Source organism: Nanorana parkeri, unplaced genomic scaffold, assembly GCF_000935625.1.
Source record: "Nanorana parkeri isolate BGI_ZX_2015 unplaced genomic scaffold, ASM93562v1 scaffold1620, whole genome shotgun sequence".
NCBI lineage: Eukaryota > Metazoa > Chordata > Amphibia > Anura > Dicroglossidae > Nanorana > Nanorana parkeri.
The window spans coordinates 292,898-304,468 of NW_017307888.1; the positions used below are offsets into that span (position 1 = coordinate 292,898).

Genomic DNA, 11,571 nt, shown 5'->3' on the forward strand with positions numbered 1-11,571 from the left:
AAAAGAAAGCTCTATCTGTCCCCAAAAAAGGGTATAAAATTCATTTCAGTACAGCGCTGCATGACGGAATAAATGTCAGTTAAAGTACCGCAGCGCTGAATACTGAAAAATGGCCGCCACAGGAAGGGGGTGTAACACCGCGGATGTCAACTGGTTAAAGGAGAACTATGAGGTTAAGTCTTTTTCCCCATAGTTCTCTTTAGGGTAACGGGGGGGACACAAACTAGCGTCCTCCCGTCATCCTAGGCTCAGTATATAGGGAGCTGCAGCTCGCTGTATACTAAGACTCCCGCAGCCGGGACGGATCCCGACATGTCTGGATCCACCCAGCTGCGTGATTGACAGCTGGCTCCGCCTATCTAGAGGCAGAGCCAGCTGTACCCGCCCCCTCCCGTTCCACCAGTCAGCGCTGGAGGATCGGAGATGGGAAATCCCTGCAGGGAGCCATGAGTGACAGTCACGGCTCTCTGCAGGGACAGGATCAAGAAGTGAGCGAGCGACGTTATGTGTTCCCGATCTATTGAGCTGACGTGTGACAGTTTCATTGTCACGCGTCGGCTCGCACTATGAGGATCAGTGATTTTCACCCACCTCATAGTTCTCCTTTAAACTCATTTTTCTGAATGGCAACTTTGAAAAGACGCCCCGTCCCGGGTACTGTCAAGCTCCAATGGATGACAGGCCAAGAACAGAGACCCGTACATTCACAACCTACAGATACACGCACTGTGTCCGTGTTCAATTAAACTTTATTGTTCCAAGTGGGTAGAACTCTCCACCAGAGTCACGTTTATAGCGGTGTTAGATCCACTTGGATTAATATAACTTTACTGAGCGCTGATGAGTAGAGAGTACGGTGTGCAGCCCGTGTTTGCACTTGTATTCTAATTCTCTGGATGGTTACAGATTTTAGGATTACAAGAGAGTGTTTCGGTTGCCTACATTGACATGGATGGGTGGCCTATTCTCACATGAAAAATTGGGAGAGTTGTCCCTAGATGCAGCGCTGACACTAGGGTGGGGGTGCCTGGGTGTGGGTAGGAATGATGGGTGTGCTGCTTCTTAGGAATGCGGACCGGGGTGCCCGTCGTTTGCCAAGAGGATACAAAAAAAAAAGAGGGAGTACAGAAGCGCTACTACCATATATTGACTGAATAAAACCGGCCAACTTACCAATGGATGGATGGTGGTGAATAATCATCGGCGAGGGGTCGATGGGTGTAGGTCCATGACTGGTGAGAGTGGTGGGCACTCAAGGGGATGTGTGAGCAAATAGGGGGGTATGTGGGTTTAGTCACTGCCGTGGTGGCTGTGGGGGGCTTAGTGATAGCCTGGGTATGTGTGGCAGGAATCCTGGGTGGAGGGGGACCGCTGGTTATTGCAGGCACAGTGACAAAGTATTGGTGGGTGCTGGCAGAACTGTAAGGGGTGATGTGGGATGACAGGCTGTCTGTGCCGGCGGCTGGGAGAAGTCTATCTGTTAAAGCCTGGACGCCGAGTGGATCGGGGGTGGAGACTGTGACACTCGCTGACAGGCGGCGGGTGTTTCAAGGAAAAAAGGCGATGGTAGCGGGGGTGGTGACCTATCGATGGAGTTTGCGGCCAGGAGGGCCGGTCCAAGTAGTGAGACTCCAACGCTCGAGGGCACGAGCAGGGAGCCCGGTGGCAACGAGCGGTGTGTCTGCGGGATGGAGCGGGTTAGGACGGGAAACAACGGAGGTGTGCGGGGTCTGGTGTAGCAATTGCAGAGCGGCTACGCGTTTCGAAGAGCTTGTCTTCTTTCTCTCCGGCTGCCGCTTCCAGCACCTGTAATATAGTCTGTATCTCTAGAAAGCTCCAGGAATACAATTGAGCAGGGAGTGCGTTTACCCTTCTCACCAAGCGTGTGCCATTCACAGTGGGCACAGCCCACTGTATACAATGTGTCCCGAGTCCGGCGATACAATGTGTCCCGAGTCCGGCGATACAATGTGTGCCGAGTCCGGCGATACAATGTGTCCCGAGTCCGGCGATACGATGTGTCCCGAGTCCGGTGATACAATGTGTCCCGAGTCCGGCGATAACAATGTGTCCCGAGTCCGGTGATACAATGTGTCCCGAGTCCGGCGATAACAATGTGTCCCGAGCCCGGTGATACAATGTGTCCCGAGTCCGGCGATAACAATGTGTCCCGAGTCCGGTGATACAATGTGTCCCGAGTCCGGCGATAACAATGTGTCCCGAGTCCGGTGATACAATGTGTCCCGAGTCCGGCGATAACAATGTGTCCCGAGTCCGGCGATACAATGTGTCCCGAGTCCGGCGATAACAATGTGTCCCGAGTCCGGTGATACAATGTGTCCCGAGTCCGGCGATAACAATGTGTCCCGAGTCCGCCGATACGATGTGTCCGGCGATAACAATGTGTCCCGAGTCCGCCGATACGATGTGTCCGGCGATAACAATGTGTTCCGAGTCCGCCGATACAATGTGTGCCGAGTCCGGCGATACAATGTGTCCCGAGTCCGGCGATACAATGTGTGCCGAGTCCGGCGACACAATGTGTCCGGCGATACAATGTGTCCGGCGATAACAATGTGTCCCGAGTCCGGCGATACAATGTGTGCCGAGTCCGGCGATACGATGTGTCCCGAGTCCGGCGATACGATGTGTGCCGAGTCCGGCGATAACAATGTGTCCCGAGTCCGGCGATAACAATGTGTCCCGAGTCCGGCGATAACAATGTGTCCCGAGTCCGGCGATAACAATGTGTCCCGAGTCCGGCGATAACAATGTGTCCCGAGTCCGGCGATAACAATGTGTCCCGAGTCCGGCGATAACAATGTGTCCCGAGTCCGGCGATAACAATGTGTCCCGAGTCCGGCGATAACAATGTGTAATACAATGTGTCCCGAGTCCGGCGATACAATGTGTGCCGAGTCCGGCGATACAATGTGTCCCGAGTCCGGCGATACAATGTGTGCCGAGTCCGGCGATACAATGTGTCCCGAGTCCGGCGATACAATGTGTGCCGAGTCCGGCGATACAATGTGTCCCGAGTCCGGCGATACAATGTGTGCCGAGTCCGGCGATACAATGTGTCCCGAGTCCGGCGATACAATGTGTGCCGAGTCCGGCGATTACAATGCTGCATGGCATTTCTCCTTACGGTGACAGCAGTTGACCACGCCTGCATAATATGTGATGAAGCAGCCACTTGTGGTCTCCATCGAAAGCCTGTGTGACAACACAAGCATACAATTGGGAGGCCAGGACAGGTTGTTGTCACCCTATAACCGGAAGTACCTGAAAAAGGACCTTCGTGGCAGGATCACCAAGGAATATTGATGATCACATACGATGTGATTTATAATAGAACATGAACTATATACAGGGGTGTGGGAGACACCCGGAGCGGTAACCGAGTGTCACCCCGCCGGGACGTCACTGCGCATGCGCGGCAGTATTCTGATACCTGCCGGCGGCCATCTTGGTGATGGACGCCGGCAGAGAGAGGAGGGGACAGTCACCCGGCGGGATAAGGATCCCGAGTCCGGTGATACAATGTGTCCCGAGTCCGGCGATAACAATGTGTCCCGAGTCCGGTGATACAATGTGTCCCGAGTCCGGCGATAACAATGTGTCCCGAGTCCGGTGATACAATGTGTCCCGAGTCCGGCGATAACAATGTGTCCCGAGTCCGGTGATACAATGTGTCCCGAGTCCGGCGATAACAATGTGTCCCGAGTCCGGTGATACAATGTGTCCCGAGTCCGGCGATAACAATGTGTCCCGAGTCCGGTGATACAATGTGTCCCGAGTCCGGCGATAACAATGTGTCCCGAGTCCGGTGATACAATGTGTCCCGAGTCCGGCGATAACAATGTGTCCCGAGTCCGGTGATACAATGTGTCCCGAGTCCGGCGATAACAATGTGTCCCGAGTCCGGTGATACAATGTGTCCCGAGTCCGGCGATAACAATGTGTCCCGAGTCCGGTGATACAATGTGTCCCGAGTCCGGCGATAACAATGTGTCCCGAGTCCGGTGATACAATGTGTCCCGAGTCCGGCGATAACAATGTGTCCCGAGTCCGGTGATACAATGTGTCCCGAGTCCGGCGATAACAATGTGTCCCGAGTCCGGTGATACAATGTGTCCCGAGTCCGGCGATAACAATGTGTCCCGAGTCCGGTGATACAATGTGTCCCGAGTCCGGCGATAACAATGTGTCCCGAGTCCGGTGATACAATGTGTCCCGAGTCCGGCGATAACAATGTGTCCCGAGTCCGGTGATACAATGTGTCCCGAGTCCGGCGATAACAATGTGTCCCGAGTCCGGTGATACAATGTGTCCCGAGTCCGGCGATAACAATGTGTCCCGAGTCCGGTGATACAATGTGTCCCGAGTCCGGCGATAACAATGTGTCCCGAGTCCGGTGATACAATGTGTCCCGAGTCCGGCGATAACAATGTGTCCCGAGTCCGGTGATACAATGTGTCCCGAGTCCGGCGATAACAATGTGTCCCGAGTCCGGTGATACAATGTGTCCCGAGTCCGGCGATAACAATGTGTCCCGAGTCCGGTGATACAATGTGTCCCGAGTCCGGCGATAACAATGTGTCCCGAGTCCGGTGATACAATGTGTCCCGAGTCCGGCGATAACAATGTGTCCCGAGTCCGGTGATACAATGTGTCCCGAGTCCGGCGATAACAATGTGTCCCGAGTCCGGTGATACAATGTGTCCCGAGTCCGGCGATAACAATGTGTCCCGAGTCCGGTGATACAATGTGTCCCGAGTCCGGCGATAACAATGTGTCCCGAGTCCGGTGATACAATGTGTCCCGAGTCCGGCGATAACAATGTGTCCCGAGTCCGGTGATACAATGTGTCCCGAGTCCGGCGATAACAATGTGTCCCGAGTCCGGTGATACAATGTGTCCCGAGTCCGGCGATAACAATGTGTCCCGAGTCCGGTGATACAATGTGTCCCGAGTCCGGCGATAACAATGTGTCCCGAGTCCGGTGATACAATGTGTCCCGAGTCCGGCGATAACAATGTGTCCCGAGTCCGGTGATACAATGTGTCCCGAGTCCGGCGATAACAATGTGTCCCGAGTCCGGTGATACAATGTGTCCCGAGTCCGGCGATAACAATGTGTCCCGAGTCCGGTGATACAATGTGTCCCGAGTCCGGCGATAACAATGTGTCCCGAGTCCGGTGATACAATGTGTCCCGAGTCCGGCGATAACAATGTGTCCCGAGTCCGGTGATACAATGTGTCCCGAGTCCGGCGATAACAATGTGTCCCGAGTCCGGTGATACAATGTGTCCCGAGTCCGGCGATAACAATGTGTCCCGAGTCCGGTGATACAATGTGTCCCGAGTCCGGCGATAACAATGTGTCCCGAGTCCGGTGATACAATGTGTCCCGAGTCCGGCGATAACAATGTGTCCCGAGTCCGGTGATACAATGTGTCCCGAGTCCGGCGATAACAATGTGTCCCGAGTCCGGTGATACAATGTGTCCCGAGTCCGGCGATAACAATGTGTCCCGAGTCCGGTGATACAATGTGTCCCGAGTCCGGCGATAACAATGTGTCCCGAGTCCGGTGATACAATGTGTCCCGAGTCCGGCGATAACAATGTGTCCCGAGTCCGGTGATACAATGTGTCCCGAGTCCGGCGATAACAATGTGTCCCGAGTCCGGTGATACAATGTGTCCCGAGTCCGGCGATAACAATGTGTCCCGAGTCCGGTGATACAATGTGTCCCGAGTCCGGCGATAACAATGTGTCCCGAGTCCGGTGATACAATGTGTCCCGAGTCCGGCGATAACAATGTGTCCCGAGTCCGGTGATACAATGTGTCCCGAGTCCGGCGATAACAATGTGTCCCGAGTCCGGTGATACAATGTGTCCCGAGTCCGGCGATAACAATGTGTCCCGAGTCCGGTGATACAATGTGTCCCGAGTCCGGCGATAACAATGTGTCCCGAGTCCGGTGATACAATGTGTCCCGAGTCCGGCGATAACAATGTGTCCCGAGTCCGGTGATACAATGTGTCCCGAGTCCGGCGATAACAATGTGTCCCGAGTCCGGTGATACAATGTGTCCCGAGTCCGGCGATAACAATGTGTCCCGAGTCCGGTGATACAATGTGTCCCGAGTCCGGCGATAACAATGTGTCCCGAGTCCGGTGATACAATGTGTCCCGAGTCCGGCGATAACAATGTGTCCCGAGTCCGGTGATACAATGTGTCCCGAGTCCGGCGATAACAATGTGTCCCGAGTCCGGTGATACAATGTGTCCCGAGTCCGGCGATAACAATGTGTCCCGAGTCCGGTGATACAATGTGTCCCGAGTCCGGCGATAACAATGTGTCCCGAGTCCGGTGATACAATGTGTCCCGAGTCCGGCGATAACAATGTGTCCCGAGTCCGGTGATACAATGTGTCCCGAGTCCGGCGATAACAATGTGTCCCGAGTCCGGTGATACAATGTGTCCCGAGTCCGGCGATAACAATGTGTCCCGAGTCCGGTGATACAATGTGTCCCGAGTCCGGCGATAACAATGTGTCCCGAGTCCGGTGATACAATGTGTCCCGAGTCCGGCGATAACAATGTGTCCCGAGTCCGGTGATACAATGTGTCCCGAGTCCGGCGATAACAATGTGTCCCGAGTCCGGTGATACAATGTGTCCCGAGTCCGGCGATAACAATGTGTCCCGAGTCCGGTGATACAATGTGTCCCGAGTCCGGCGATAACAATGTGTCCCGAGTCCGGTGATACAATGTGTCCCGAGTCCGGCGATAACAATGTGTCCCGAGTCCGGTGATACAATGTGTCCCGAGTCCGGCGATAACAATGTGTCCCGAGTCCGGTGATACAATGTGTCCCGAGTCCGGCGATAACAATGTGTCCCGAGTCCGGTGATACAATGTGTCCCGAGTCCGGCGATAACAATGTGTCCCGAGTCCGGTGATACAATGTGTCCCGAGTCCGGCGATAACAATGTGTCCCGAGTCCGGTGATACAATGTGTCCCGAGTCCGGCGATAACAATGTGTCCCGAGTCCGGTGATACAATGTGTCCCGAGTCCGGCGATAACAATGTGTTCCGAGTCCGGCGATACAATGTGTCCCGAGTCCGGCGATAACAATGTGTCCCGAGTCCGCCGATACGATGTGTCCGGCGATAACAATGTGTCCCGAGTCCGCCGATACGATGTGTCCGGCGATAACAATGTGTTCCGAGTCCGCCGATACAATGTCTCCCGAGTCCGGCGATACAATGTGTGCCGAGTCCGGCGATACAATGTGTCCCGAGTCCGGCGATACAATGTGTGCCGAGTCCGGCGATACAATGTGTCCCGAGTCCGGCGATACAATGTGTGCCGAGTCCGGCGATTACAATGCTGCATGGCATTTCTCCTTACGGTGACAGCAGTTGACCACGCCTGCATAATATGTGATGAAGCAGCCACTTGTGGTCTCCATCGAAAGCCTGTGTGACAACACAAGCATACAATTGGGAGGCCAGGACAGGTTGTTGTCACCCTATAACCGGAAGTACCTGAAAAAGGACCTTCGTGGCAGGATCACCAAGGAATATTGATGATCACATACGATGTGATTTATAATAGAACATGAACTATATACAGGGGTGTGGGAGACACCCGGAGCGGTAACCGAGTGTCACCCCGCCGGGACGTCACTGCGCATGCGCGGCAGTATTCTGATACCTGCCGGCGGCCATCTTGGTGATGGACGCCGGCAGAGAGAGGAGGGGACAGTCACCCGGCGGGATAAGGTATGCCGCCGGGTCCTTGATACGGTCGGACGTTCGGTCCATGACCGAGCGCCCGACTTTGCAGAGGGGGGGTGACACCAAAATGACTGTGAGTCATTTTGGTGTCACCCCTCCAATGGTGGCACCCGGGTGCGGGCCGCACCCCCCTTGTGACGCCACTGACTATATATATATACACAAATGTCCTCTGTGTGCGTTTTCCGGCACTTTCTATGACGGCCATAAATTGGGGATTTCTCTGGAAGCTCATCGGTCCGCAGGCGTCGCATTCCACGGGGTGACCGCGATAATCCAGCCGGGTCTGAACTCATCACGCAGCATGACCCACCCCCGCGCCTATCCGTACGCACGACGCCTTCGCCACGCACAACAGTTCCGCTCGTTATCCCCCGTCGCACCTTCTTGGCATTTTGAAGCGGCAGTCGCGGAAAATGAAGGAATGATATTTTAAGCACAAAAACGCCTAAATTTTGCATCTGTAACACTCAATTAAAATAACTTTGGCGTATTCTGGCACGCGGGCTAATCCCTTCATTACACACATATTACCCGTCCTGCCTAAATATATTAAATGTTATGACTTTCACAAAGCGACTTACACTTATAAATGTGACAGCAATCCGAGCCGGCCGTGGAAACCGCGTCCAGCGGCGCAGCTGCGAGGCGCAGCGAGCGGATACAACTTCTCTGTTTATGTTCTATTATTTGTAATGAATTTCCTAAATACTCGGGGACAGGAAATTGTATTAGACAAGGCGGAGGAGGGGAGGCGAATGGATCGGGAGTCGCCGGCCAGCAGCGCCTGATGGGGGACACGTGACGCGTGCAGCCGATCTCCATGTGTCACCTAAAGGGTCACTCCGCACTGAAGGAATAGCGCCGTCTCTGGTGGGTGCCGGACAGTTACAGGGAGACAAGTCGGGATGTCTACTCACTTCCTGTCGTGTCTCTGGGAAAGGTCAGATAGAAGACTGGAGGGGAGGACGGAGGTCAGATAGAAGACTGAAGGGGGGGGACGGAGGTCAGATAGAAGACTGAAGGGAAGGACGGAGGTCAGATAGAAGACTGAAGGGGAGGACGGAGGTCAGATAGAAGACTGAAGGGGAGGTCGGAGGTCAGATAGAAGACTGAAGGGGAGGACGGAGGTCAGATTTATATTCCCTGATGTTTACTTATGTCTCCTGGAGATTTAATGTGGAAGTTCCTGAGTCCTGATATTGGGGGGAGGAGGTCAGAGGTCAGAGATGGGATCAGTACACGTTTTGTGTCCCCCCCCCCGGTCGTGATTGCGCTACAATATATAACAGGAGGCACATTACATTTCATACATATCGTGTACAGCGCCCCCCGGTGGTCCCACACCTGCACTGTACTATATCAGAGGGGCACTCGTTCATTACATTCCGGTCTCGGGAGTCACTTACCCAGGATTTTGCTGATGTTGGAGTTGTGCATGTCGGGAAAGGCTTGCAGGATTTTCCTCCGCTCGTCTTTCGCCCAAACCATGAAAGCGTTCATTGGTCGCTTGATGTGCGGCTCATTGGTACTCCTCCCCCGAGAATCTCTGTACACTCGCGCCTCCACCACCGTGGTGCCCCCTGCTGGGAAGAAAGGAAACCCTGTAGTTAACGGAACAAAATTAACACCAAACACCGGCCTGTATCCCCCCGTAGCTAGGGACATACAAGTCAGGGGCTCCCAGAGCATGCTGGGAGTTGTGGTTCCTCATCCTACACTCGCAGTCTGCCCCCCACGCCCACCCAGATACAATCCGTCTTTGTTTCATTCCATTTAGTGCTCCGGCTACGTCTGAACTCCCTGCGCTGTAAATCCCCCATTGACTCAGCGGAAGAAAGCGGTCTTCATTGCAGTGCATCAATTTTATTTGAAGTGCGTTCACCGCGACAGATATATCGGCGGCGCGATCTGACAGATGTATTTGTTGTGCAGTGAGACAGAGCGCCGTTGGCTATTCGCGCCATCCATCAAAGCCGCGTCTTACTCTGCCTGCCGGGACTCACGACGTATATAAGCGACCACCACTGGGCTCATCCCAGTCCCCCTCCCCCAACAGACACAGAAAACTCTGATGAAGATACTAAATGTCACAGCAAGAAAGATGAACCAAAAGCATCCGCAGGAGGACCTGCTGTGCCCATTATGAGGAGCTCCCACCATCCCTGTGCTGAGTTCCCGGGTCTGTACACCCGCTGTGCCCATTATGAGGGGCTCCCACCATCCCTGTGCTGAGTTCCCGGGTCTATACACCCGCTGTGCCCATTATGAGGGGCTCCCCCCATCACTGTGCTGAGTTCCGGGGTCTGTACACCCGCTGTGCCCATTATGAGGAGCCCCCACCATCCCTGTGCTGAGTTCCCGGGTCTATACACCCGCTGTGCCCATTATGAGGAGCTCCCCCCATCACTGTGCTGAGTTCCGGGGTCTGTACACCCGCTGTGCCCATTATGAGGAGCCCCCACCATCCCTGTGCTGAGTTCCCGGGTCTGTACACCCGCTGTGCCCATTATGAGGGGCCCCCACCATCCCTGTGCTGAGTTCCCGGGTCTGTACACCCGCTGTGCCCATTATGAGGGGCCCCCACCATCCCTGTGCTGAGTTCCCGGGTCTGTACACCCGCTGTGCCCATTATGAGGAGCTCCCACCATCCCTGTGCTGAGTTCCCGGGTCTGTACCCCCGCTGTGCCCATTATGAGGGGCCCCCACCATCCCTGTGCTTAGTTCCCGGGTCTGTACAATCGCTGTGCCCATTATGAGGGGCCCCCACCATCCCTGTAGAGGTCTTCAGATGTTACATACAAGTCGGCCAAGTTGAATGAAGACGTGTATATATTTTATATTATAGAAAAGTCTGCAATTAGTTGTCTTTATATCTCTGAAGTATAATAAAGCTCCGACGTGTAATGAAACGCATGTGTCAGTGTGTCCATTATGTGCATGACAACATGCAGACTGCGGCAACACTGAACTGCACTCCAGAAAGTCCCCACAACATGCGGACAGCCTGTCATTGCGTCTGTCTCTTTGGCTGGAAGCAGCTGACATCATGCAGCCGGCTGAGGAGGCGGGGCTGAGGAGGCGGGGGCCGGCGGAGGAGGCGGGGGGCCGGCTGAGGAGGCGGGCCTCTACAGGCCCTCCCAGGAAGGGCTGCATGTGATGCTGAAACCACAGACCCCCCCCATACAGTGAAATGTTTCTTATGAGCTTTCTATGACCCGACTTCCCATCTCCATGATTTAGATGCAACCTGCAGATATTCCGCCGCTGCTCCCCAAGTTACACGGTAAACGTTATGGGGGGGTTCCGGGCAGTGGCGTCACAAGGTGGGTGCGGCCCGCACCCGGGTGACACCACTGGAGGGGTGACACTAAAATGACTGACAGTCTTTTTGGTATCAACCCCCCTCTGAAAAGTCGGGCGCTCGGTCATGGACCGAGAGAGAGGAGGGGACCCGGCGGCATAACTTATCCCGCCGGGTGACTGTGTCCCCTCCTCCCTCTGCCGGCGTCCATCGCCAAGATGGCCGCCGGCAGGTATCAGAAGACGTCTGACCCAACCTCGGGACGCCCCTGCTTTCCGGGGGACCGTCGGCAGTTTATCAATTCTAACATGACGACCGCAGAACGCAGAGATCATCATCGGAGATTTCTCGTGCTCTATCGCAGCCGGTCCGATGGAGGCAGCGGCGTCCCAGCGTTTTTTCGCACGGCCACAGCTGCGCTCTCTGCCATATGTCAATGAACAAAGGAAGCCTATC

At 54.7% G+C, this 11,571-nt stretch overlaps 1 protein-coding gene across 1 annotated transcript in view; it reads right to left on the reverse strand.

The window, feature by feature from the left end:
* The window catches only part of SOX6 (SRY-box 6), a 57,450-nt gene that overhangs the window by 3,492 nt on the left and 42,387 nt on the right, over window positions 1–11,571 (reverse strand). Inside the window, exon 7 of the mRNA XM_018570876.1 lies at window positions 9,221–9,394. Coding sequence (XP_018426378.1) covers window positions 9,221–9,394 — 174 coding nt within the window. The remainder of the gene's footprint in view (window positions 1–9,220; window positions 9,395–11,571) is intronic.